At 59.6% G+C, this 26,700-nt stretch overlaps 2 protein-coding genes across 30 annotated transcripts in view; one reads left to right on the top strand and one right to left on the bottom strand.

The window, feature by feature from the left end:
- The first annotated feature begins 2,850 nt into the window (after positions 1 to 2,850).
- On the top strand, positions 2,851 to 18,875 carry LOC309814290 (refilin-A). 2 transcript variants are annotated; one of them, XM_082639919.1, is made up of 3 exons: positions 2,851 to 3,242; positions 14,400 to 14,509; positions 15,897 to 18,875. In XM_082639919.1, the coding sequence occupies exons 1-3, from the start codon at positions 3,036 to 3,038 to the stop codon at positions 16,228 to 16,230; spliced, it is 651 nt and encodes a 216-aa protein (XP_082496045.1). In that variant the 5' UTR covers positions 2,851 to 3,035; the 3' UTR covers positions 16,231 to 18,875. The 2 variants fall into 2 exon arrangements, with proteins under 2 accessions (XP_082496045.1, XP_082496044.1); XM_082639918.1 differs by lacking the exon at positions 2,851 to 3,242 and adding an exon at positions 3,421 to 5,253 and having other exon boundaries at positions 15,897 to 18,874.
- Positions 18,876 to 22,471: 3,596 nt separating this feature from the next.
- The window catches only part of NCOR2 (nuclear receptor corepressor 2), a 224,761-nt gene continuing 220,532 nt past the window's right edge, over positions 22,472 to 26,700 (bottom strand). For 27 of the 28 annotated variants that reach the window (XM_082641462.1, XM_082641487.1, XM_082641489.1 and 24 more), the window contains 3 exons: positions 25,610 to 25,696; positions 24,229 to 24,408; positions 22,472 to 23,628 (listed from right to left, as the gene is read on the bottom strand). In XM_082641462.1, coding sequence (XP_082497588.1) covers positions 23,447 to 23,628; positions 24,229 to 24,408; positions 25,610 to 25,696 — 449 coding nt within the window. In that variant the 3' untranslated portion in view covers positions 22,472 to 23,446. The remainder of the gene's footprint in view (positions 23,629 to 24,228; positions 24,409 to 25,609; positions 25,697 to 26,700) is intronic. The other variant, XM_082641474.1, reaches the window with a different exon arrangement.

Below are 26,700 nucleotides of genomic sequence, written 5' to 3'. Positions count from 1 at the left end.
AACCTGATCTCGTCCTCCGCCCACAGCACCTGGTCCAGAGCAGGCACTTGGATCTGCAAAGACCCCGCCCTGCTTGCTCTTCTGGCCTCACGTTACAGAGATTCAAGCTTCCTTTCCTCCAGAGACTGGCCAAGACAGCCCCCCACCCACTGCTAGCTCCTGGCTCAAGCTAACTTATGGAAATTTCAGCTTTTTCTCCCCTCTTTGACATTTGCAGACCATCTGACACAGTGAGAAACAGAAGCTTTTACAGTACCAGCTTTCAGTGGATGGGCAGCCCCCAGCTGGTGGCGGTGGATCCAAATAGGTCAGAGGTCATGGTCACTGGGGTCATTTGTGTGGGCCACTAACTGCGTGTTTGACATTTGTAGTGCAGTCATGTTTTTCCTGCTGCTGGGTGTAGACACATCTTCAGCGTTATTCCATTTCAGGAGAAGTTGTGTGTGGGCACAGGGAAACTTCCAGAACCCGAGTGGGCATGGTCATGAAGGCACCCCTGATAAGCATGAATGGCACAAGGGAGCCAAGATTAGGGTGAGGAGAGTAGGGCCCTCACCTGGAGTCCACAATTTAAGGAAATGTCCCAAACGTGGAAATCGCGACACATACTATATCTTACTGCAGCGCTGTAAAGGCCAAAATTAATGCAAAAGATTCCAGATGATCAAAATAGCAACATTTTAAATAAAGTCAAGATGACACTTCAATGATGCAATCCTGCCCCACATGCCTCCCCCTAATTCCCCACCAGCCTTCGGTGGATGTTGCTGCCAGATTCACTTCCCTGGGCTAAGAAGTAATCCGTTCCTATCAAAGAATTTTCTCCAGGGCAGCCTGGCAGTGAGGGCAGTGAAGACGATCTCGCTTCTGGGGGCTTGAGTGAGTGAGCATTTGGGAAGGAACTGCATCTTAGTGTGCATCTGTTCTGCAAATCACAGCCCCCGCTTTTGTCCTGTGAGATGATAAGTCACCCACGTATTTCTGGTCACGGAGCCCAAGGCTGAGGAAGAATTGAAGAATTGAATGCTTGCCTAAGAACTGAAGCAAACGGAGTCAGCTGTTCTGTGTTGTGTTTTGTTTTGTTTTTTTCCTCCAGAATGCTCCAGATATTCAGAGCTCTGGCTTATTCTGTTTGGGCAGCAGACTTCCCATGGTCTTCCTGGTTGATATGGAAATGGGCTGCAAATTCACCTGATAACATGTCCTTCTGTGCCCCCCCCAGCACTCTAGGAGGCCCCCCAACCTTTCTGTCCCTTCCTGGAATGCAACTCATTCTCAATACTGAGAGCACCTTTGTCCCTGTTGTCCCCCCGCCTGGAAGGCTAGTTCTCTTTCTCCAGCTCACACGCGGCTGTTCAGGACTCATCTTAAAACGTCCCCTCCTCAGAGCGGGCTTTCATGAACACCCCAGCAATGAACTGTCCCTCTGATGATTCTTGCTGGCAGTGCCTTGTCAACGCCCTCCTTGAAACCCACGGCCTTTGCTTCCCGGTGTGTTTTCCCCCCTCATCTGACTGGGCGCCCCGGGGCCAGGCTATCTTGCTCGTGGGCCATTCTGAAGTGGACCCCGCGCTGGGGGCACAGCGGCGGCTTGATCAGTCCTGATGGAATGACCGTGCTTTAGCCTGGTGCCCTCAGTTTGGGGGTGTCTGAAGAGCAGACACCAAAGGGAAACCGAACTAGTGTATCTGTCCACACGCTCACACCTTCCCTGCCTCCTCTGATCCCTTGGCTAGACGAGGAGCCTCTCTCACATTCCTGCTCTTTTCAGCGCAACCTCTAGGAACCCCTGGAGTCCCTGCTTTCAGAATGGAAGGCTGGATCACCTGGCGGGGGGGAGGGGGGTGTCTGTGTGGGTGGATGAGTGGGCGGGAGCTGGACTGACAAGGACCTCCTTGTCAGTCATCTGAAGAAAGGGAAGCAAGTGACTTCTCCCTTCCGAGGAAGGAAAAGAAGGGAAAGATGGGAGAGACTCCGTCAGCAAGCAAGAACCTGCTTGGAAGAAATTGGGGAAACAGCCAGATGCTGGAGGATTCAGGAAATGTTTCTAATCTCCCTGTCACCTGCCCCATCCCCATTTTCACCCGAGGCTTTCCACCCCAGGGGACCAGTATGTTGGCCTTGGGTACCCAAATGATGGAGACACAAATACCCCGGGACTGTGGGTTCGTGTTTTAGAACATCAACAAAGGGGCGCAACGGCCCGCTGGAAAGAGGGGAGCTAAGGAACAGGTCTTGAAGCTTGCGGAGCATTGAAGCCTCTGGTTTCCGCCCGCTCCCTTGTAAGTTACAGATCTTCTAAAACAGAGGTCTCTGAGGATTCTTTTATTCGGACTTCAGTGAGCTGCAGAAACCTTGAAAGGTCACCTCAGACATTACTACTCCTACTACTGTTACTTGGGATGACTTGGGGACCCCACGAGTCACCCCTTGGTGCCGCCGCTGGGGTGTTTATTCCGGAGGATTGCCGGGCTGTGCAGACGCCCTGGGCGCGGGCTGGGGGGGTGGAGGCGCCAGACGGGGCGGTTGCCCACCGCGGAGGAGGCCGGGGGCGGGGTGGGCCGGGAGGAGGCGCGGGGAGGAGGAGGCGCCTAGAAAAGGAGGCGCGGCCGGGAAGGTGCGGAGAGGGCCCGGAGGCGGCGTGCGCCTCGGGCTGGGCCGGGCGGCGGGCGGCGGAGCGCGAAGGGGAGGCCGGGCCCGGCGTGGCTGGAGCGCGGCCAGCGGCGGCGGCGGGCGGGCGGCAGGCCCGGCGTGGCAGCGCGGAGGGGCAGCCGCCCCGAGCGCACGGAGCCGGGCGCCCGACCGCCGGCCCCTCCTGGGCGCGGCGCGCGCGCGCGCGCGGCCGGGCCGGCCGGGGAACCGGGGACTCGGGCGGTGGGGGGCGGGTGGGCGCCGGGCCCGACGCACCGTCTCTCGGCTCTGCCCGCAGGTCCCCGGCGCGCAGCCCCCGCCCCGCCGCCGCCCGCCCCGGGCCCCGGAGCGCGGTGGAGCAGCCCCCCGAGGAGCCGGGGGCCCGCGCCCGGCGCCCCCCAGACATGGTGGGCCACCTGCATCTGCAGGGCATGGAGGAGAGCCTCAAGGAGAAGAGCCGGGAGGGCTTGCTGGACAGCCCCGACTCCGGGCTGCCCCCCAGCCCCAGCCCCAGCCCGCCCTTCTACTCCCTGGCCCCTGGCATCCTCGACGCCCGCGCGGGGGGCTCTGGCGCCTCCTCGGAGGCCCCCGGACCCGGCGAGGCCAAAGCGGTAAGCACGCGGCTTCGCGCAGAAACCGGGGACAGAGCCAGCCCCCCGGATGGGGTACTTCAGGAGCCGGGACAGGGTTCCCCCCGCCATCCCCCCAGCCAAGAAGGTGGCCTAGTGACAGCCACGCTCCGCAGGTGGGGATCAGGGCGCGTAGGTGGGGACGGTCCAGCCTGACCCCTGCAGCCCTCTCTCTGGCTGTGGGCCTAAGGAGTGATCGTCTGTCTTACTGTCAGCAGTAAAAGAGCAGGGGTTGAGGACTGTCCGAAATTCTCCGAGAGGTTGGCTTCAGGCTAGGGGAGCTGGAACCCCAGGTTCCCTGTTTACTGTTCTCCCTGTGCTGCCAACGTGAAAGACTTTTTTTTTTTTTTAACCAAACGCAGACAGGAGCCCTTCCTTCCCGGGGTGTTGAGGGCTGCTGACGTGGAGCCGAGGCGGTGCCTGGGGAAGGCTGGAACCCCAGGTCAGGACACGCGAGAGTTTTACCTCTTGCCGGACTTAGTGGGGCCTTCAGGTGGGCTCCGGGGGTCACCCAGCTTGGTGGCTGGGCTGAGACTGGACTCCCCGCACCCCTTCCCCGGCAGGCGGGAGCCAAGCAGGCAGGAGCCAAGCAGGCGGGATCGGGCGCCTTTGGACTTGAGGAAATGACAAGTTGAGATCCGGAGGCTGCTAACAATCCCAGTGGCGTTTCCCTGTTCTCGCGGCTCTCTGCACGCCTTCACATTGTTTCTGCCGGGTGTCCTAGCACGACTTCCAGTCCGGCGCCGCTTTCCTGGGGCCCCGGCAATGCCCACCTGGTACCTCACAGGGCAGTAAATGCTTCCCCCGAGTTGGAAATCCTCCCAGGAGCAGAAAGGAATGGTTCCCCTGCCTCCAGGACTATTGATGAGAATGTCACTGGTGTCTCCCTTGCTCCTTGGTCCAGTGGGTCCCAAACTTGAGTGGGCACGGGAATCTCTCAGAGATTTTTTTTTTTTAAGTATTTATTGATTTGGCTGCATCAAGTCTCAGTTTCATCATGCGGACTCTTAGTTGCGGCATCTGGGATCTAGCTCCCCGACCAGGGATCGAACCCAGCCCCCTGCATTGGGAACATGGAGTCTTAACCACTGGACCACCAGGGAAATCCCTCTCTTGGAGATCTTTAAAGCATATCCATGCCCACCTCATACCTCCAGACAGTGTCATTTGATTGGTAGAGCCTGCGACCTGGACATCAGGATTTTTTTTTTTTTTTGAGGTACGCGGGCCTTTCACTGTTGCGGCCTCTCCCGTTGCGGAGCACAGGCTCCAGACACGCAGGCTCAGCGGCCATGGCTCACGGGCCCAGCCGCTCCGCGGCATGTGGGATCCTCCTGGACCAGGGCACGAACCCGCGTCCCCTGCATCGGCAGGTGGACTCTCAACCACTGCGCCACCAGGGAAGCCCTACATCAGGATTTTTAAAACCTCCCCGGGTTATCCTCATGTGCAGCAAAGTTTGGGAACCGCTGGCTTAGACCAAAATCATGCGTTGAATTTGAACTTTGGTCTGTCTTTTGGGGGCTGGGGGTAGGAGAGGCGTTCTGGACGTCCAGGGATTGATAGATGTGACCCAGGCTGTTGGCAGTGAAATTGATCCCACTGTCTGAACGCACCAGCTTTCCTGCAAGAGTGTCTCAGACTTGGCACAGTTGAATGGAGGGGGTGGTATTTGGGCTCTTGCGTTGGGAATAAATCCCTGTGGTGTCCTACACAGTGGGCCTTGGAGAAAAGGGACAGGGAAACAGCCTTCCTCTTTATTCTTTGGATGACCCGGAATCCCCCTTATAGAAGGTTTTTTGGATGCTTTTCCTGCCGGCCAGGCCAGCCAGGGGCAGCCATAAGAACAGTGTGCCTGGCTTACTTGTCTTGGCTGTCCTAGTTGATTGTATTTTTTCCCCCTCCTTGCTAACTAGATGCCAGGTATGGGACTGAGCTTCTCTGATCTTTCTAATTTGGCTTGAAGGCAAGACCTGGGGCTGTTTCCACACAGGTAATGACGTCTGCATTTAGATAGCCTTCCCAGGTGCTAGGAGCTGTCCTAAACTCTTTACTTACGACAACTCATTTCATTTTCACAGTAGTCCCAAGAAGTATGTAGGTGCTCTTATTACACCCATTTCCCAGAGGGGGAAGCTGAGGCACAGAGGTTAGCGACTTGCCTAAGCTGATAAGTGGCGGTGCTGGATTAGAACCCAGGGAATTGGGCTCCGGAGTCTCTACCCTTGAACCTTGCATTATCCTACCTTTCACTGTGCAGCTAATTAACTACCTGTGTTTTGTTGTTGTTGTTTTGTTTTTTTTTTTAAAAAAAAAAAACCACAAAATACCTCTGAACCTACAGGATTTGGAAATGCTGCTTTTTTTTTTTTTTTTTTGGTACGCGGGCCTCTCACTGTTGTGGCCTCTCCCGTTGCGGAGCACAGGCTCCGGACACGCAGGCTCAGCGGCCATGGCTCACGGGCCCAGCCACTCCGCGGCATGTGGGATCTTCCCGGACTGGGGCACGAACCCGTGTCCCCTGCGTCGGCAGGTGGACTCTCAACCACTGTGCCACCAGGGAAGCCCATTGGAAATGCTGCTTTTAATAAAAAGAGAGGAAATGGTTGCCACAGGGAAGCCTCTTCTCAGCCCTGGGGCCTGCAGCTAGGGCCCCGGGCACCTAAGTTATTGTCACACAGGCCCCCTCCACCACCCCCCGCCCCCCACAGGTTAACTCCTGTTAAATGTTGCTAATCTGGTGTTTAACAAAACCCTGCTTGCGGGCGACTCACTGACCATGCTTTCCAGGCGCAGATGTAGGCAAAATATTGGCTGCCGATCTTGCACAAAGGGACAGAAACCTCTCCTGCGTCTTGGAGTTGATGGTTTCAAATGGCTGGCTGCAAGCAGGGCCACGTTTGCTCTGGCACCCCCTTAATGGCACCTGTCAGACCATGTGGGCCTGGGGTTCAGCCTGGGGTAGGCACCTTTGTTCTGACACCCAGTTTCCAGCACTGCCTTCCTGGTCAACACTGGTGGCACACACCCCAGCCAGGGGGATGAGCTGCAGTCCTGTCCCCACCCCCCTGGCCACTGAGGTCCTCGCTAGCTTGTCACCGTATTTATTATGCTGGAAGTGCAGGTTAAATTTGCTCACCCTCTAGAAAGAGGTTCCATTTCTCCCCACTTTGTTTTAATAAGCTGGACTTACCTTCTGGACAGTACCCCGTGGATGTAGGGTAACTGGCTGGCTGCGACATTGCCCCCCAAGACGTAAAAGGCACTGGGGAGCAGGCTGGGTATAAATGAATCCCTCAACCCCACCCTAACTTGATCATAGGTTTTTTTCTGGCCCACTCTGTGGACCAACGATGGTACCGTTCCTGGGAATTCCCAAACCAAAGGAAGATCTAGGAATCGGTCATTCGTCCCACCAGTACTTATTGAGCACCTACTGTATGCCATGTGCTGTTTTGGGCCGTGGGTGACATAATGGTGAACAAGATGTTCGAGGTCCCTGCCCTCATGGAACTGGCATTCTAGTGGGAGAGACAGTCACCAACTTAAACATGTGATAAAACACCAGGTGGATTTTTAAGTGCCCTTAAGACAAAGAGCTGGGTTCAGGTAGAGCTCCTTTAGACTGGATGGTCAGGGAAGTGACATTTAATGGAAACCAGAAAACATGAGAGAGTGGCCTTTATGATCATAGGGCTGAAATGTGCGTCAGTCCAAGGGGATGGCAAGTGCAAAGGTCCTGAGGCCTGGTTGAGTTGCAGCCGTGAGGCTGGTGGAGGGCAGTGCAGGGACTTGTGGGCTAAGCTGAGGCCAGAAAGTAAAATTCCATTTGGTCTTTCCAAAATGTACTTGTGACTGTTTTATTTTTATTTTTTAAAAAGGCCTCATGAGCTCCCAGACCCTCCAAATTAGAAACCCAAATCAGAGACTTGACTGAGAAGTGCCTGTGCAGAACAGGCTCTGTGGAGGGCTTGTCTCCCTGCAGTGGGCCCCTGGTCGCCTGCAGGACACCGGGACAGCCAAGGCCGCCTGCCGGGCCAGCCAGGGTTTGCCTGTCAGCTGCATTCATCCCACAAATATTTAAGCCAGGCCTGGTGAGGGATACAGCTGTGAACAGGACAGCCGCTGTCTGTGTCACCTTTGAGCTCTCGGGGCCTGGACCTCCGGCTCCAGATTGAGGGAACACTCTATGTCCTTCCTGCCCCCCTCCCCGTCCTGCCTGGTGGAGCTGTGGGGAGAGGTCGTGCTGCCAGGAAGGATGAGTGAGTGTGTGTGGCAGATACCCATCTCCCCAGGTTAACGTGGCCGGTTCAGGGAACTAGCCCTGTCCCCTCTTACCACCCTCAGGGAGAGCACAGATGGCATTTGGGGTCGCAAGTCGTCTTCTCTGGGTGCACCTTTGAGGGAACAGCCACCACCGGGGTGGGTGAGGTGAGGACAGATCACCCACCTGTGGCACATGAGGGGCTTGGCCGTCCGTGGGGTTGTGACCGGAGGTGACAATCTGAGCCGTTACCCCCTCAGCTGTGGATATGGGTTCTCTAGAAGCCAGTGGCCTGGGCCCCGTCGTGCGTTGCCCCATCACCCCCATCTGATCTCCTGGGCTTTGATTACACGTCGAGTGTATGTCCGAGTGGCACACCGGGGAATTTCCCTAAGGACGAGGTGCTGGTTCCCCGGGCCCAGATTCCGAGGGAAGCCCTTGGGGCCGGATCCGGGTAGAATTGGGGGTGGGGAGTGGGTTGTCTTTGCCCATCCTCGAAAATTTCCCGGGGCTGCCCAGCTCTTGGAAATCTTTGTCACTGCCAACTCTTAGGATCTTGGCTGTCACCACCCCTGCCCCCAGCCCAGGACACCTGGATTTTCTCATTTCTCTGTTTCTGGTCTGTGATGGTGAAACCAAGGCTGAGGGCAGAGAGGGAAGCGAGTTAGGAATTTAGGGCGTCAGCACCCAGCGTTAGGAAGGACAGAAGCACGGATGGACGGACACACGGATGGATGGATGGATGGATGGACAGACGGAAGGATGGACAGGTGAGCGCGTGCGTGGACAGATGGATGGACAAATGGATAGATGGATGGATGGATGGGTGGATGGATAAATGGACCGATGGATGAATGGATGCATGGATGGACACACGGATGGATGAATAGATGGATGGGTAGATGGACACACGGATGGATGGATGGATGGAGGGATGGATGGATGGATGGACAGGCAAGTGGATGGACGGATGAAGAGAAAAATGGATGGACCGGTGGATGGACAGATGGACTGAGGAGACAGGGGTCAGCCCCCATGGCCCCCTTGCAGGCTCACGCTGTGTCCCTGACCAGCGAAGGTGCCTGTGAGCAAGCTCAGGTGCAAGAGAACCAGGTGTGTCAGGCCACGGAGGGAGGAGCCTGTTGGCGGAAAGGAAGGCCATGAGGGGCCAGAAACCCTGGTGCCTCCTTTCAGCCCCCGTCCGCTTAATCCTGGATGAAGTGGCCTCCAGAGGAAATTCAGCAACGTCTCTGACAGCCTTGCATCTCTGTGAAAGGCTCATCTGAGCGAGAAGTTCTACCCGTAGCTTTAGTGTGCAAAGAAGACAAATAGGCCCATGCCCTGCCAGGTGCTCTGGGGGCGAGGGAGTGAACAGGAGCCACCTTCCTGGGAAAATGCCCCTAGGCGGGGACTGACAGGGACTCTCCTTGGGGTGGGCGTGGCCTGTCCTTTGTGCCCTTGGGACTCCTGGCCTCCCTGCTGTGGGGTGGGGGAAACAGATATGGTACAAAGAGGCCTGAAGTCTGAGATCCGGGTGTCAGCAGGGCCATATTCCCTCCGGAGGCTCTAGGGAAGAATCCATCCCTTGTGTCTGTCCCAACTTCTGGTGGTGGCCGGCCATCCTCGGCACGCCTTACCGTGGAGATGCACCCCTCCATCCCTCCCTCCGTTCCCCCTTGGCCGTCTTCCCTCTGTGTGTCCTGTGTCCAAAGTTCCCTCTTTTTATAAGGACACCAGCCGTGTTGAATTAGGGCCCGCCCCCGTCCAGTGGGACCGCATCTTAACTTGATCACATGTGCAAAGACCCTGCTTCCAAAGAGGGTCACATTCACAGGTCCTGGGGATTAGGACATGAACATATCTTTGTGGAGGCCACAAACCAACCCACCAGCATCCTGCTGGCTTGGGTCCATCAGGCGCCCAAGGGCATCTTGGGGAGCGGGCCCGTCCCTGAGCCCTGCCTCTGACCTGTGATGTATGGGTTTGCTCAGTTTCACTGCTCTGAGTGCCAGACCCTGCGCCTGCCCTGTTTGGGGTCTCCTGGACTCCCCGAGCCTGGCCCACTAACCACCTCTGTTGTGCCGTGTTGTGCAACGAGCCTTTTGGAGTCCCTCCCCTCACCCCAGGAGTTGCCACCCATACCCAAGGCCTTTCATAAAAATGATAAGAATTCTTGGGGCGTAAATGTCCCTCCTTGGATCACTTTCCTCATGGGTGCAGGTCAGCGTCCACCTTAGCCCAGCATGGGAGCTTTGGGTCTCAAATCCCAAAACACGCCGAAGATACTCAGTTTAATTCCAGTCGCGGTAGAAGCCATCCCCCACCAGTGAGGTCAGTGGCCTGAGAGAGGCTGTTTCGGCCCTTACAAAGGTTCCCTGTGGCTGTGGTGAGGACCCCCCCTCCCATGTCTGTGTGGGGTCTCCCCGGACCCTTCCTCCTGACACTGACCCTCCGCTGATGGGGGCTTGATACTCCCTAAGTGGAAGGTTCTGTGGGTCACATGTGGCTTCAGCCACGTCCCGTGCGGTGGCAGGTGGGGGACCGCCGTGCGTCACACTGCTGCGCCATCCCTACCTGTCCCTGCCAGCCAGGCCCGGACCCCCCGGTGGGGCTGGGCTGTCACCGCGCGGCACGGAGCTCTCAGGACGGAGGACTTATCTTTCTCTGCCGTCCTGTGGGCCGTGCCCTGTACCGCAGCCAGGAAGGGGGAGCTCTCCAGACGCCGGGGTGTATTTTTACTTCCAGGCGTGGAGTATGTATCCTCACCCGGCGGCTCCAGGGAAGGCACATGAATCACTGGGTGAGGCGGGGCGTGGGGGCATGGTAGGCGGAGGGCAGCCCGCTGTTCTCTGGGTCCCACTTTCTCAGAAGCACTCCCTAGTCCCTACAAACACACCCTGCCTGCCCAGGAGACCAGGGAGCCAGACCAGCCCCCTCCCCAGGCTAGAACAGGGTTTTCCCGGTCCCTAGAAGGAGCTGGGGGCTGGAGGCTGGCCCAGCTGTGTCTCCATCCCAGGGTGGGCGTGTGTGGCGTCTGGGAGTCTGGGGTCCGGCCTTCAGCTCTCAGCTCCCCCGTGCGTTCCCCTGCCCCTGCAGCCCAGGGCTGCGAGGGGACCCGAGGACACCGGCCAGCTTGCGCCCGGGCATCAGCCACATTGTACAGATGAGCAAACTGAGGTACTGTGAACAGGTGGCTGGCACAGGTGGCTTTCTCGACGGGTCCTCTTCAGAGGGAAGCAAGCACCAGGGCCTTTGGGGAAACGAGCTGGGATGTGGCTGCCCCAGGGTTGGGGGGCGGTGAGGGGAACAGGGCGCCTGGGAGCTTTCTTTGCTCCAGGTGGCCCAGGCCAGGCCATCAGGTACAGCGGCAGCAGCAGGGGGTCCCCTGGGTGCTGGAGCCCAAGCCCCATCCTCAGCCCGCCCCCCACGCTGGCGGCTCCGATGGGAATGTGAGTCCAGCGTGGCTGGAGGGCTGCCCTTGTAGGGCCAGCAGTGTGCCTTCCTGGCCGGCTCCCGGGGCTGGCTGGGCTCCGCACACAGCGCTGCCATGTTGATGTTAAAACACCGCTGCGGCTGCAAGACTCGGCTCTGAGCTTCCGGAGCCCAGCGGCTGTGGGATGGCCGGAACTGCCACTGGTCCCTGGAGCCCTGCGGGGGCAGCCTCAGGCCTCGGCAGAGACTGCCTGAGCTGGCTCGTCACCCCCGGGGCCCCTGGATGCCAGCCTGCGTCTGGATTTTCAGAGGCTTCCTCTCCCTCTTGTATCGTGTTCCCAGGTGGGGCAGATTTTAGCTGTTTTTCCACCAGGGCCCTTTGGAAAACGGTGCCCAGAGCTCCAGCTTCCTGGCCTAGTCTGTGAAGTCAGCTTTGTCCCCTCTGTTGGCAGCCAGTGTGGGGAGTGAGATCCGGCCAGAATGGGGCCCCAAATGTGCACTCGGGCCGCGCCAGGAGGCTCAGGGGGACCCGAGAGGGATGGTGGTACCCAGCTCTGTACCGAAGGCTTTGCTTCCCAAGGAAGTCCTCCCTGCCCATGAGCTTGGGAATGGTTCTTTCTTGGGGGTGCAGTGGGGGGATGGAGACCAGTAGCAGGCTGCCGCTCCCCCGCTCCAGTCCTTCCACCTAGAGACACCTCCCAAAACCTTAGCACCCATGTCCATAGCCCCTCACACGCCTGCCTCATCCTCTCTCCTCTTCAATGTCCACAAGAAGGGCCCTGGGAGGCACTGTGCCTCATCCGACTCACACAGGGCCTGGCGCACAATAGGTGTTTGGCGCACAGTAGGTGCTCAGCAAACCCCTGCACACATCTGGGAAAGCGCCATACTTCACGCTTCAGATAGTCTTACGGGGAGAGAGTATGATTTTTATAAGCATCAAGTCATGGAGTTTTACAGCTGAGGCCAGAGCCACAGAGGATGCCAGAAGTGCCTATATCTTGTCACTGTTTTATTTTTTTAACTTTTTTTTTTTTTAAATTTTTGGCCACACCGCGCAGCTTGTAGGATCTTAGTTCCCCAAACAGGGATTGAACTCGGACCATGGCAGTGAAAGTATGGAGTCCTAACCACTGGACCGCCTGGGAATTCCCATCACTATTTTATTTTTAAACTTAAAGCTCCTGAATGATGTATACTTGCTTCTGAAAGGTAGGAGCAGGGTTGTCTCAAGGTTAAAAAGGGTGTGGATTGTACCTCTCTCTCCTGAGAGGACCCCCCCACCCAGGCACCACCCCTCGAGCCTTTGTGAAAAGCACTCAGAATACAAGCCTTTTCTCCGTAGGCTTGTATTCTGAGACTTTTATACAAGACTTGTGTGGCGCTTGCTCCGTGCCGGGCACTATCCCACACATTCACACACTTTGAAGCATTGTCCTGACTGCGGCCTGGGAGGCGGGTGCTCCTGTTGCCCCGCTTTGGGGACCAGCAGGCTGCAGCCCCGAGAGGGGAGTTGTTCTCTGGGTCACATGGTGTAGTAGCTTCCTGTCGCTGCCCTAACAGATGACCCCGCGCATAGTGGGTTAAAACAACACAGATTTAATAGCTTACAGTTCCAAAGGTTAGAAATCTAAAACAGCTTTCACGGGCTAAAAGCAAGGATTTTGGCAAGGCATCCTCTCTGGCTGCTCTAGGGGAGAATTCTCACCTTTCCCACCTTCTAGAGGCCGTCCACAGTCCTTGGCTCCTGGCCCCGTCCATCCTTAAGGCAGCAGCATAATGTCCTCAATTTCTTTCTGACTCTGACCCCCCTGCCTCCCTCTTTCACTTATAAGGACCCCTTGTGAAGACATTGGGGGCCCGCTGGATACTCCAGGACAGCCTCCCCATCTCAAGATCCTTAACCACATGTGCAAAGTCCCTTGTGCCCTGTAAGGTCACGCATTCCCAGGTTCTGGGAATTAGGACGTGCACATTTTGGGGGCCATTATTCCACCTGCTATGCCCAGCAAGGGAGAGATAGGACAGCTTGATGACAGCTGCTGGGGGCCTAGGGAGAACCCCCTCTTTCTCCAAGTCTTAGATCTTTTCTTCCTGTGGTCCTTCCTCGGCCCCTGTTCTGGGGACGCTGTGAGGGGGCTGAGGAGGGGGCTGCGGGGACCATGTCCATAGGCTGATAGCGGATTTGAAGACAGGTGTGGGCCTGGCCCAAGGGCTCATAGGACGGGGGTGGGGAGAGGTGGAAGGGGGGCAGGGCGCTGCTTTGCGCGTGTGAGGTCCTGCCTTTGGACAGCATGGGGTCTGCGAGGTGCCAGGCGCTGGGGCCAGAGGGGTCATCAGGTCCTGAATCTTAAGGAGCTCGTGGTCTGGGGGCGACACCCAAAGGGGTCACAGCGATGGAGACCAGCAGGTGGGAGCTCCAGGAGCCCCTCAGAGGATGTTGGGGGAAGACACGGGAGCTGATGCCTGAGTTGTCACCCTGGACGGACCAAGTGAGAAGGAAAGGGAAGGACGTTCCTAGTACAGGGAACAGCATAAGGCAAGGCACAGAGGCAGCCTGGGCCGTGGCCAAGGCGAGTGAAAGGTATGTGGGCAGAGGCCTGTGTGGGAAGCGCCCTGATCCTGTGTGTGAGGGCAAGCTTGCTCTGAGCAGGAGGTGACTGGACAGGTCTTGGGGCTGCAGCACCCGTCCCGTGGGCCTGAGAGGCGGCCGGGGGACATGGGTGAGGGCGCAGACTCTGGAGCCAGACCGCCAGGGTTCCAACCCCAGCTCGGCCTCTGCCCAGCTGTGTGGCCTCAGGCAAGTTACTTAGCCACCCTGGGCCTCAGTTTCAGCATCTATAAAATGGGGATGCTAGTAACAGCTCCCTCCCATGATCGAATGTATGGAAGCATGGAGTGCTCAGAGCCACGACTGGTGTGGTTAGCGCTCAAAAAGCATAGCTGCTGTGATCTCTCCTCGTCCAGGTGAGGACAAAGAAAGCCCTGTGAAGGCGTTGAATGAGGGGCCCACAGCCACGCACCAAGAAGGGCCGGGAACTCTTCCCTCGATGAGCACGGTTTTCAGTCCCTCGCAGAGCTCTGACCTGCCGTGTCACCCAGGGGCACAGCTTGCGAGGCTTAGGCTCAGGGGCTCCCTGAGAGGGGTCCCAGTTCTACAGGGTTCTGAGCCTGGCTCCTGGAGCTCGGGTGGGCTGGGCGTTGTAGAAAGAGGCCGTTACCACATCCCCTTATTGAGATGCCCAGGAACTGAGGGGCAGGCCGGTGGCTGGGTGGGCATCAGAGCGCTTGGATTCCACAGAGGGACGCTGGGGTGGGCTTCCCGATGGACCCTGATGGACCCCGCAAAGCAGGCTTCCAGAAAACCAGGACTGGAGTGGTGTGGGGCAACCCTGTGGCAAAGGGCTGCTCACGTGACCCTGTGTCCCTGGCTCTCCCCGCAGCCCCTCCCCCTCCCCCTGAGCACCCCGGCGCGCGAGATGAGGCCCCGGATGCTGCCCGTGTTCTTTGGGGAGAGCATTGAGGTGAACCCAGAACCCACGCCCGAGATCCGGTGAGTGGGGCGGCTGGGCTGGGTGGGGCGGGGTGGCCAGGCCGGGGCGCGGCAGCCCCTCCACGTGCTGCTCCCCGAGGAGGCATGGCTGTGATTTGAAGAGACTCTGTCCCCAGGTGGCCTTCCCTGCCACCCCTCCAGCCCGTCCCGGGCCCACATGCGACCATGTCCACGCTGACCTTCACCCCCAACCTGGCTGGGTTTTATTTTGAATTTGCCCCTTTATCCCCCGGGGAGCCATTGCCCTGAATGTGTATTAGGTGCCCTCCCACGTGTAGGACGTCTCAGGTGGCACCTGTACTTCTGAGTTAAGGCCACCCCACCAGGAGCTTTCCCCCAGCCATCTGCCCTCCTTGGAGGGCTTCTGGGGATCGGGCTTCCAGAAGGTGGAGTCTAGGGTCCGTGGGTCTCACCCACGTATCCCTGGGACGCTCAGGATGGATTTGTCCATGTCACCCCGGCCTGCCCAGGGGTGTGGGACCCACTACCTCCTCCCGCTTCCCCTCTGGATAGGGTCCCAGGTCCCCTTTAAAGGTTTTTCTTCCCAAAGAGCGCTCCTTTTTAGTTTTTATCACAGAGGCCCCAGCCAGGGTGGATGCGAGCTGCCTGGGCTCTTGGGAGCCCTGCTTCTCTTCCCACGCGGGTCGCCTGTGGGGTGCAGCGGGGAGGGAGACAGGTGAAGTCCCCACGCCCCTCCCTGGAGCTCTTCCTTCCCGTGTGATGATCTGGGAACAGAGCTGGGGGCACTGGCCAGCTGGTCACTCCTAAGGAGGGTCACTCACCTGGAGGTGCTGCGGCTACTTGTGGGGAAACTTAGTTTGATAACATTTCAAACTTAAGGAAAGTTGCAGGAAGAGTACAGGGAACCCCCGTTAGACAGATTCATTGGCTCTTTCCACTTGGCCCCATTGGTTTGAATATCTGCTCACTGTCTCGTTCTACGTAAACGAAGCTTTCTTCTGACCCGTTTGAGAGGATGTTAGTGACACCGTGACCTTGAACCTCTAAGTAACCCCGGCTGGTGTCCTTCCTAAGTACAGGGACATCCTCTCACATAATGACAGTGCACTTGCCAAAATTGGGCCAGCTAAAGCTGAAACACGACCACTGCCTGGTCCAGTTCCGCCCACTGTCCCCAAATGTCCTTTTATGGCCTATTTTTATCCCAGTTCAGGATCCAGCCAGAGTCACGTGCGGCATTTAACTGTCCTGTCTCTCGAGTTTCCTCCAAGCCAGCTGGGTCCCTCAGCCCTTCCTTGTCCTTCTGACCTGGGCATGTCGGAAGAGCCCAGGCCGTTCTGTGTTCGCACTGCCCCCCGACCACGCGGGACAGTGACCTGGCTGCCCCACCCGGGGCTCACCCCCGTGCTCCCGCCCTCCCCCGCAGCTGCAATTCTGAGGTCAAGTACGCCTCGGAGAAGCACTTCCGGGACAAGGTCTTCTACGCGCCGGTGCCTACGGTCACGGCCTACAGCGAGACGATCGTGGCCGCGCCTAACTGCACTTGGCGCAGCTACCGCAGCCAGCTGACCCTGGAGCCGCGGCCGCGCGCCCTGCGCTTCCGGAGCACCACCATCATCTTCCCCAAGCGCGCCCGCAGCTCCTTCCGCACCACCCTGCACCTCAGCCTGGGCCGGCCCCGCCGCTGGTTCACGGCCAGCGTGCAGCTGCAGCTGTGCCCGCGCCCCGGGCCCGGCCTGCTGGGCCCCGCGCCGCTCTGACCGGCAGCCCGGCCCCCACGGCGGCCGGAGCACGGGCTCCACGATCGGGAGGGACCCCGGACTGTGTCTTGCCCGCGCCGCATCCGCTTTCTCAGCACCTACCTGGTGAGGCAGCGTGGGCCTGGCTTTCCCGAGGAGCCCGGGGCGGGGGCAGGTGGGTAGGCGGTGCCTGCCCTGACGGCCTGGGAGAGAAGAAGGTGTGTGTCCCTGGCTGCCCTTGAAGCGGGGGACACCCCGAACGCCGGCAGGACAGAGGCGTCCGTCCCAGCCTTGGCCGGGGGGCCCCCCCACCAACCCCGGCTCCCAGGCCACGTGGGAGGGAAGAGGGGTGCCATCCAGACACCCACCGCCCCTGGAGAGGGCTGTTTCCAGAGCAGGCCTTTCAGATATGTGCAGCTGGACGCCCAGAGCCATAGCCCAGCAACCTCTGCTGGACGGTGAGCCGGGAGGCTGGGCGAAAGCCAGAAACGCTGCCAGGGCTGGTTGTGGGTTGTGTGGGGAGCGGCCTGGAGGAGCCCCGCCCGCGCTGTCCCAGTGCCCATGCCCCAGTGCGGAGGATGGAGGGCATAGCCCGTCTGCACCGAGGCCTTTGAGCTCTGTGTCCGGAGCCTCACCCGCAGGGCCTCCTGCTAACCTCTGTCCTGACACCTTCAGGACCAGGACTCTGGACCGTCAGAGCCCTTGCGCCAGGTGCCAAGGGGAGGCGTCTAAGCCGTTGGAAATGACCACTGCCACCTGCCCGAGGCTCCCGGCCAGCTGTCAGCTTTCAGATTCCGTGGGGTCCAGTGCCCTCGCTCAGGCCTCCCGTTCCTACGGTGATGACGCTGCAGTGGCCAGTGCTGCAGGGTTCACCACACATGTGCAAGGTCAGGGGAGGAAGACTGGAGACCCTTGTCTCCCTGGGAAGAGCCAGGATACGTGGGTGCTGGGGCCACGGCCTGGGGCTGCCCGCCACCAGTGCCCCAGAATCCCCCAGCGTGGCCGTGGAGATGCCTTCAGATCTGACTGGACCCAGCAGGTGGAGGCTGCCCTGCCGCTCCTCTGGCATCCCCCCCAGGACGGGGCTTTAGCTCCCTCGCTGCAGGGAAGGGCTGCTCGGAGCTAGCGTTCAGGAGAGGTGAAGTGACTGATATATTTTTATATATCTACAGACTGTGCATGTTCTCGCCACAGAGATGCTTTCTGATTAACAAAGAAATAACTTAAGAATCGATTATCTTAATAAAATGTGCAGACTCGAAGAGACTCCCTCTTCCATGTTTCTGAGACCCTCAGGCCCCACCGTGGGTGGGACTGGTCTTCATAGGCCTGTGGCCCCTCCCCACTGCCCACAGGGGGCAGGGAGACACTTGGAAGGCTCAGAGGGAGCCCTATGCCCCTCACCCCATCCCTGTAGACAGCCTCAGAGTGCGCCAGCTCCACCCAGGAGCTAGGTAATAAATGCAGAGGCCCAGGGCCCACGCTGGGACTTGGGTCTGACTCCGGGGACGGTCCCGGGAATCTGCACGTTGGATGCTCCTGTGCTTTGCACTCCGCACGCCAGCCCTCGGCACCTGCAGACGCCCAAAGCCAGCTCTGTCCCCGGAGAAGTGCCCGGGCTGCCTCTGCAAAGCAGGTGGCCTCGGCCTTAGTACACCCTCTGCGCATCGGGTCCACATCCTTGGAGGGGCCTCCGGGGCCCCAGACTGGGAGTGAGGAGGACTCTCGGGGCAGTGTCCTTGAGGGGGAGAGTGCCGGTGCCTTTGCAGGGGCTCCTGCCTCAATGGAGGACGATGTCTAACAGGGCGGGGCCAGGGTGAAAGCCAGGAGGGCAGGGCCAAGAGACAGGGTCATGTCACTGAGAGGAAGAACCTGGAGGCGTCGGCCGCTCAGTACGGGCAAGCGGGGTGCAAACACAGCCTTGGGAACTCCGAGAGCTCAGCCTGTGTAGAGAGGGGACTGTGTGCAGACACACGCTGGGGAGCGCATCGCGGGCACCAGGCAAATGCAGCTGCACGAGTTTGCTTTCCAATCACAACCCTGATTTCCCCACTTGGAAAGATAAGTGGGTTGGGCTTCTTGACACGTGCAATTACGGTGCCAACGAATCCGGTGACCTTGGAGATGCCTCTGGGATTGCCCTTCAAGAAACAACTTCTGAGGCGTGCAGTTAGCGGATGGCCTCTAACTAGAGCTTTCCAGCAGCTGCCAGGCTCCTCCCGGGCGCCCCGCCAACGGGAGTGCGGTGGGACGGGACCAGTTGCCCGAGGCTCAGTCCCTGCCAGGTCCTGCTTCCTGTCCCTTTTGTCTTTCACAAGCATCACCCTGACAGGCCTCAGACCCTCCTGACTCCATCTCGGCACCACCCTGAGGACCCGGGCCGCACATGTCAAACAAGACCGTCTCCTTTGATCATGCAAACGGCTTCCGCCTTCCCCGATGACCTTGGAACTCCAGCCTGGGAGGAAGAGGACGTGGGGTGCAAGGGCTGCGGCCCATCAGGCCCCCAGGTGCACCCCGGTTTCCCTCTGAAGCAGCTGTCTGTCCTACGGGAACCCAGAGGACTTGGAGACCCGGCAGAAAGAAGTGGCAGCTTCATCTAGGTCCCGTCCCAGCCCTTGGGATTTCCACCCCCAAAATAAAGAGCCTGGAGGCCAGTGACCCCGCTGCCCGCCTTAGGGTGCTGCCTGCAGAAGCTCCTCCTGTCCTCTGCCTTCCTCCACACTCCCCGGATCCAGATGCACTGGGCAAGGGGGGCAGAGGTCACTCACTGAAACCCCCTGGGAGGGGAAGACCAACACGGGGAGGGCCCGGTGGCTGGAGGAAAAGCCTGTCGCTTAACTTCTCTAAGCATCTGCAAGGAGGCACATGGACTTACCTGCCTGGCGGCTGGGACAGTGAGAATCCGTGCTGGTAAAGCTCGGGCTGCCATCCAATCAAGCCGGGACCCTGCTGGGGGCAGGTCAGGGTGTCCATCCTCTCTCTCAGAGGGGCAGAAACACTTCCCAATGTCGAGGGCCGGCTCTGGCCCCAAAAACCCATCCTGAGTCCCCTCGCTCAGCCTCTTGTGCCGTCACCCCGGCCAATCTCTGGGTTCATCTCTGGATTCACACTCGCAGGCCTCCAATCAAGCTCGGCGGCCCCCACCCCACAAACAGGTGCCCCGTCCGTCCGTCCAAGGGCTCGTCTCTCCTCCCCAGAGTAGCCTTGGTGAGAACACACAGCCCTGGCGGCCGACGCGTACACGGAGCGCTGCCTCTGTCTGCAGACCGCTTGGCCCTGCTGTCAGAATTTTCTGCATTTAGTCTTCCCAGTGAGCCTGTGAGGTAGCTGGTGAGACATTCTGATGAGGAAGCGTGACCTGGCTGAACCCCGGAGGAGGTCGGGTGGAAGGACAGCCCGTCACGTGGCTGCCACAGCTAAACCCTCCCGGCTTCCTGGAGAAGCCATGAAAACAAAGGCGTCTCCTTTGATGGCCCTCCTTGGCCTTCTAAAGGTGGAATGACCAGGGGGCCCTCCCACCAGCAGCCAGCGATCAAATCAGTTTATCCCTGTAAATATGCAAATAAGATTCACCGTTGCCGGACCACCTGGAGTTTTTTTCTCTTCTCTCTCCTTTCCTTGCAAACCCATTCTTTCTTTCTTGCCTTGTTCCACTGACTCCTGCACAGGTGAGTAAACTGTGTCTCTATAGAGCTACACAGCCCATCTCTGAGGTACTCCTCACAGCAGTATCATTATCCCATTTTACAGATGGGGAAACAGAGGCACAGAGGGTTCAAATGGCTTGGCCAGGGTCACATGGCCATTACGTGGCAGCTGGCTCCACAGTTTGTCTTTACTCGCGTGCTGCACACCCTCTCGCCTGCCTCATACGTGGCCTGGCCCCATCCCCACTCCCCAAGGCGGTGGGGCTCTGTCCTGGCCTTCTCTGCCGTGCCAACCCCCATGCTGGCCCTGCACTAGCCTCCTGGACTGCTTCTCCCTCAATACACCCAGCACCCTTGCAAGCCAACAAGACCCAATTTCAGAAAACCAGCAAATCGCCTTACTGGGCATTGACTGTTCCGTCTCAGAAATTCCAGGGCCTCCACACTGCCTTCTGTCTAAGCCACCCTGGGCTCCTGAATGCCCCTGGCTGGGTTTCACCTCCCGGCCTTTGCCCACACAGGTTCTTTCCACTCAGCCCCTCCCCTCCCCAAGAACCACCACCTCCAGGAAGCCACCCCGACTGCTCCAGGTCAGCTGTCACAGTGTCTGTGTCACCTGGCCCGAGGTGGGCTTGTCCTGAGCCAACCCTAGTGCTGTAGGGACCAACCCGTTCCTGCCCCCCCTGTGGGCGGCAGCTCTTCGGGTTGGTGGGCTGGGACTCCCTCTGCAGAGCCGCTTGTGCCCTTACTGGAGAACTCCTGGCCAGAAAGAAGTGAAGGGACCTGGTTCTAGCTCTGACCTTGGGCACCACCCTCACCATCATAGTGAGGGCTGCAAGTCACCGGCATCAGAAACACCTGGGCCGCTGGATGAAAACACAGATTCCCAGCCCCAACCCTGGACCTAGAGAATCATTCCTATCCTCTGGGTGGGGCCCAGGAATCTGCACTCTAACCAACGTCACAATGTTCTAAGATGCTGGGAAATTAGCCAGCAAGTGTCCTGCGCTTTGCAGATCACGTTCTCGTTTTCTATGGAATCGGATCCTCACAGCATCAGTTCAGCTCAACAGTTGCTAGGGGCTCAGTCAACAACAGAGTCAGGAAGAGAAAGGCAAGATCTTTGCTCTCGAGGGGTTCTGTCCAGTAGCTTGCAGGGTGTCAGCAAAGACCCAGAGGAGAGAGAAGATGGGGAGGGATAATGGGTTCTTAGAGGCGAGAATGACCCAGCTGGGTTTTGAAGTATGTGTAGGAGTTTTCCAGAGAGATGGGGGTCAGGGAACAGCAGGGGCCTCCATTTTAAGATGGAGCAGTAAGAAAACCAAACAAGATGGGGGTGGGATGAACCCTCTGGGGGGGTTGCTGAGGACTCGCTGGGTGAGGTTGGAAGAGAGGGTGGACCCTTCACAGGCACCAGGAGGCCATGAGCTCTCCCTACACCCCACAAACATCACTGTGTGGGGTCTGTGCCACTGGGTGCCAAGTGGTGTCAATTCTGAGGCCATGGAGACAGGGGGATGGCAGAGATGAGCCTGTGGGCTGACACTTGTGTCCCTCCCACCCCCGTATCACTCTGGTCTGACTACAGCTGAGGGAAGTGCCATGGGATGCTGGGTGGCACCAGCAGGCATGGCCAACCCCTTGTGGCTGGTGTGGCCAGCACGACCTGACCCATCCTGGATTCCAGGTGGGGGCTGGCCTGCACCCGGGACCGGAGGGAGGCCCGGAGCAGGACAAGACTCTTTTCTGGCCCAACACTGCCACCTGCCTGTCGGCATCAGTACTACAGCCCAGGCGCCAAGCTGAGCCCTGCGGGGCTCCAAAGACCTCTGCTCATTTCGCCTCACAGCACAGGTTCCCAGGGTAAACTTGGAGCGCCAGGGAGGGTGGGCAGAGTCCCCTGAGGACGCAGATCTCTCTGCATGCCCAGGTCCACACCCTGGGGAGACGAGGTGCCGGGCTGACCAGCAGTTCACAGGTAGGGCAGGGGATGGGAATTTCTGCATCCAGTGGGTCTCGGTTCTCCCCTCCACTGCTCCCCACACCCTGCCCCGCCCCAATGCTGCAGGCACGTCCATGGTGAAGAGTCGCAGCCTCTCTGGAGCTCCAGCCCTGCTCCTGAAGGAACACAGCTCGTGTCTGAGACACGTTCTACCAAGACTGCAAGACGCCAGTTGGCAGCTGCCTCAAGACCCAAGCTGGGAGGGAGGGCTGTCCTCTCTTCTGCTGCGTATCCAAAGCAGTGACGGCAAAGGGTCTGTTTGTTCCCTAACATAGTGTGGGCAGGAATAATTTTTAAAGTATTTAACAGTTAAGAGCTGATGATGGCCTTCTTGGATACCATCACCATGGCTGTGAATATCTGACACCCTCCTCGTGGGTGTGAAAATTCAATACTCTCACCATGGGTGGGACAGTTCAAGGTCTGCACGGTGACATCCTTACCGTGGGCGTAAATATTCGCCTGCAGAGGGGAGAGACTGGTGAGTCAGGGGATGTGCCCTTGTCCCCCGCAGGGTTACACTCCCACCGTTCCCCCCCGCCCCCCACCCCGGCCCAGTCGCCTGTCCTCCTGGCTGCCGGGGCCAAGATAGAGAAGGAGCCTCTGTAAGTCGAGTATAATTCGCTTTTTAATGAGAAGAACGTGTGTAAATGACAGGACGCCACCGCCGTGCGCAGATGGTGGTCACAGAATCCCCTTCAAATTCATTCTGCCCAAGGAGGGGAGGGAGGGAGGACGCAGGGGGGCTCGAGAGCTGGCAGCCCCTGCCCCACCTCGGTCCTGCGGACTATGGGGTCGCCGACTGTTGGCCTGCGCACGCCTCTTGAACGGTAAGCAGAGATCGAAAGCACAGCAGCAATAATACTGGGTAAGTCCTTCCTTGCTTAAAACATCTGAATTAATTCATTGAAGGTATCAAAAATATACCCTGTAAACCAATATATCATTTACACCTGCCTTTCCTTCCCACCGCTGCGGCAACGATGTATGAAAAAAACAGTCCAGTTCCTCGGAGCAGCCGCTCACCCCAGGCCGCACCCGGCCCTGTCGCCCGCCCATCTGGCCTGACTTGGTTTCCAGCGGTCTCGTCGGCTGGGGCAGCCCGTGGGGACTGGGACAAGAGCGCTGGGGCCTGGACAGGGCCTGTGTCCGTCTGTCCAGAGTGCTAAGCGGGATGGGGAGGGAGGGCGGGTGCGGGGGCTGCCAGCTCAGTTTAGACTTTGGTTCCAAATGCGTTAGGTGGGGAGGCAGTGGCGTGGGAGGTGCGTGGTCGTCCTGCTTTGGGTCCCTGGCCGCCCCGGCTGTGCGCGTGTGGCCGCCACACGCCTGCCGTGCCCCCTCCCCGGCCCCTCCCCTCCCGAGCACCAGGTAAACATCCCCTGAGTAAGGTCACTGCACAGGGCCAGCCGGGGCGGGAGTCGTAGTTAAGGCTTTAGACAGGCAAGGATGCCGGCTCTGGACGGACGGACGGACAGACGGGCGCACAGGCAGACTCAGGGGCTCCTTCCTCGGTGGGGGGAGTCGGCAGCCGCCCGCTCCTCGTCCCGCTGCTCCGGCCGCTCGCCGGCCCACCCCGTTCTGAGCCTCACTCGCTGTCGGAGAGCGTCTCGTACTGCGAGCAGAGCAGCGGCTTGGGCTCCTCGTCCCAGGCGTGATGGGGGCCGGCCAGGGGCCCGCTGCCCGCGGGGAGGCCAGGCGGGGGCGGGGAGGCCATGACCCCCGCCTGCAGCCGCATGATCAGGGGGTTGTAGGGAAACGGTGTGGACCCTGCGGAGAGGTCGGGACAGAAGCCCCGGGGGCCCCGGTGAGCCTGGCGGCCCCCAGGGGCCCACCCACCCGCCACCCCGGGAACTGGGGCCTTGGCCTCCTGCCTCCCACCCCTTCTATCTCCTGGAAGCTTTCTCAAACTGCCCGCCTGGCCTCACTTCCAGCACTCCCACGCCACTCATGCCCGGCAGCCTGTTGCCCGGCCCAGCGGGAGCCGCCTCGCTGTTCCTGCCCTCGCCCCCCTGCGTCTGTCCTGCAGCCAAGAGCTCTCTTGGACCTGCGGGAGATCACGCACCTCCCCCAGGGACCTCCTCGCACGCACAGAGGAGTCGGGGGCTCCCCTGAGGCCCCCCCAAGCCTGTGGGACCGGCCCTGCCCACAGGCCTCTCTCGTCACTTCCTGAATCCTGTATCCTCTTTCTAAATCGTGCTCTTTCTCTCCACCTGGGCCCTTACGAGAAGCATCCTGACCACCTGTGAGCCCCAGTTCAGCTGGCCACGGCCCTGGGCGAGTGTCTCAGAACAGGCCTGACCATGCGCTCTGCACACAGTAGGTGCTCGGGCAGCTGACCGGGCCCACCTGCCCGCCCCCGGTGCCCACCTGCGGACGAGGGCCGGTCCTCCCACACGCGGTTGGTGAGTGGGGTCCGGCGGTTGCAGTCTCCCTCCGAATGCACTGAGGAGACGGAGGGTGGCCGGTCCCCAGACGCCAGGCCTGGGGCCGGGGACTTGGCTTTTCGGCTGCTGGGTCTGCCAGAGACTTTGGCCTTCCCGCCACCACCTGCAGGGGGACACGTGGGAAAGGGCCGAGTTGGACTGAGGACAGCGCTCGCACTGTACGGGTGGGGGTGGGTGGGTGAGGCCCTGGACCCCTGCTTCCCGGGCCCCCCAGGGAGGGGGAACAGCAGCCCAGCCCCCTGGGAAGCCAAGGAGGTCGACCAGATGGCCAGACCCAGCCAGGAGCCTGGATTTGGAGGGGGTTTCTACTAGGGGAGTGAGTAGAACTACTTGCAAAGCCCCCTCAGGCTGCCCTGAGGCCCCCTACCCACCAGGGGCTAACACCTCAAGCACGGAGCCTCAGGCCTCTGGCTTGACCCTGACCACTGCCCCAGGACTGTGCTGGGGCTGGGCAGGCTGCAGGCCCTCTGCAGAGAAGCCAGGGCCCCTGAGGCCAGGCCTGGGCCTTCATTAAGTCCAGAAACTTCTGGGGGTCACAGTGTCTAGGTCAGAAAAATGGCTCCAGAACTCTCTGCCTGGCCCTTGCTCTGATATGCAGAGTGTTGATTAGGGACCCAGGGCAGAGGGCGAGCCAGCCCGTCTGGTTTCCCTGATTCATCTGAGTTTGGATCTGGCACACAGATGCTGGTCTCCACCCCATCAGCCCCGAGGGCCAGCCGTGAACATGCCTGCTGGCCGCAGCAGACACTGGGCCCACTGGCCTGGCTGCCGTGAGCCCAAGGGTCCCCCCGATCCACACAGAGAAGGTGGGTCCTCACTCCAGCCTGATCTCCCCCAAGGAGACACAAGCTGGGCCAGGACGTGGGCATCCCGGGACGAATGTCCAGCCGGGGAGGAAGGCAGGGCAGGGCTCGGGCAGCGGCGTGAGTGTTTTTAGAAAAGCGGCAGCTCCTTCGGGCCCAGCGGGCGAGGGCGGGCCGGGGCCGCGCAGACACCTGGGGGTGTCCGCCCGGCTCGGGGTTACCCAACTCCAGGACCACGTCAAACACGCACAAAAATAGAGTCACAAGCTCCAAAGCTGGAGGGGGGTTGGTCAGAGGAACGCGGAGGGAGGCGGGAGGATTAATGACACCGGCTTGGGACAGACGGGGTGGAGGAGGCCTGCAGACCTGGCGAGGTGAGCGCGTGTTCCCTCCGTCCGTCAGCAGCGGTTACGGGCATAGCAGCGGGCAGGCTGGCACTGGCATTCAGAGGGTTAAAAGCATTGGCGCTGAGCGGGTGCTCCTCCCACTGATCATATTTACCCATGAGCGCCTTTCTAATAATGGCCTCCAGCCCCATGTTGGTGCTGGCATGCTCCTGCACCGCCTGGCTTCTGCAGGTCATGAGGCCTGGGAGAGAGACACACACACAAAGGGGGCCGCAGGGGCCAGAGGGACAAGGGGGAGAGAGGGAGAGAGAAGCAGAGAGGGAGAGAGGGAGGAGAAGAAAGAATACACAGTGAGCACATTTTGGCAAAGCAACGATTCTTGATTTCCCTATCTTCCCCCCGTGTTTCCGCTGCAGGGTGATGGGGGCGGAGGGCTCCTTCTGACTCGGGCCCTGGAAGCCCTCAGGAATTCCCGGTGGGGGAAGAGGTGGGCTCGGGGTGGTTAGATGACCGCCCCCCAAGCCTCATTCCTACGCTGCCCTCGGGGAAATCAGAAGCCCCTTCTGGATCCCTAACCCCCAGCTGGGGCTGCTTCTTTTTTAAAAAAATCGAGTGACCTTAAAAAGGAGCGGGGAGCGGGATCAGGGGGTCCCCTTATTTGGGGGAAGGGCTGCTGGGAAACTAAGTCAAGCCAGAGCTCAGTGCTGGGCGTTGGGGGGGGGGGTCCACCCTGGTTCCCGGGGGCTGCTGGGAGGAATGGAGGGAAGGTGACCAGACGGTCCTCCGGCCGCCCCTGCCTGCGAGGCCTGGGACCCTCAAGCCCCCTGTCTGCCCCCGCAGCTGGGCCTAACTCTCCTCCCACCCCCTCTCCCCGCCCGGGAGCCACAAGGAGAAAGAGGTGCAGAGACGGACGGTGGAGAGGGGGGTCGCAGCCATGCAGTTACGGTGCGTGCGGGGGTCAGGGCAGAGCTGGAAACAATCACATGGCCGCCCCCGGCCCGGCCACCCGGCACAAAGTGGTCTGATCAACAACTGTCCCTCATGAATCCTTCCAGACACCCGCTTCAAAGTCACGCCAGTTATGCCTCTTTTTCTGTTTACCAGGTTTTCTGTCCCTCTCTTGTTTACTTGTGAACCATTCTGGGGACGTTTGCAAACCCTGGGGAATGTGTCTCTTTTTGGCATTTTTGTTAAACCAGACTTTGCTTCCAAAAACCTCCAACGAAGCTCTCTGCCTGCCACTGG

Source organism: Mesoplodon mirus (assembly GCF_964341445.2).
Source record: "Mesoplodon mirus genome assembly, chromosome: 13".
Lineage (NCBI taxonomy): Eukaryota > Metazoa > Chordata > Mammalia > Artiodactyla > Ziphiidae > Mesoplodon > Mesoplodon mirus.
This window is presented reverse-complemented; position numbering and strand designations above follow the sequence as displayed.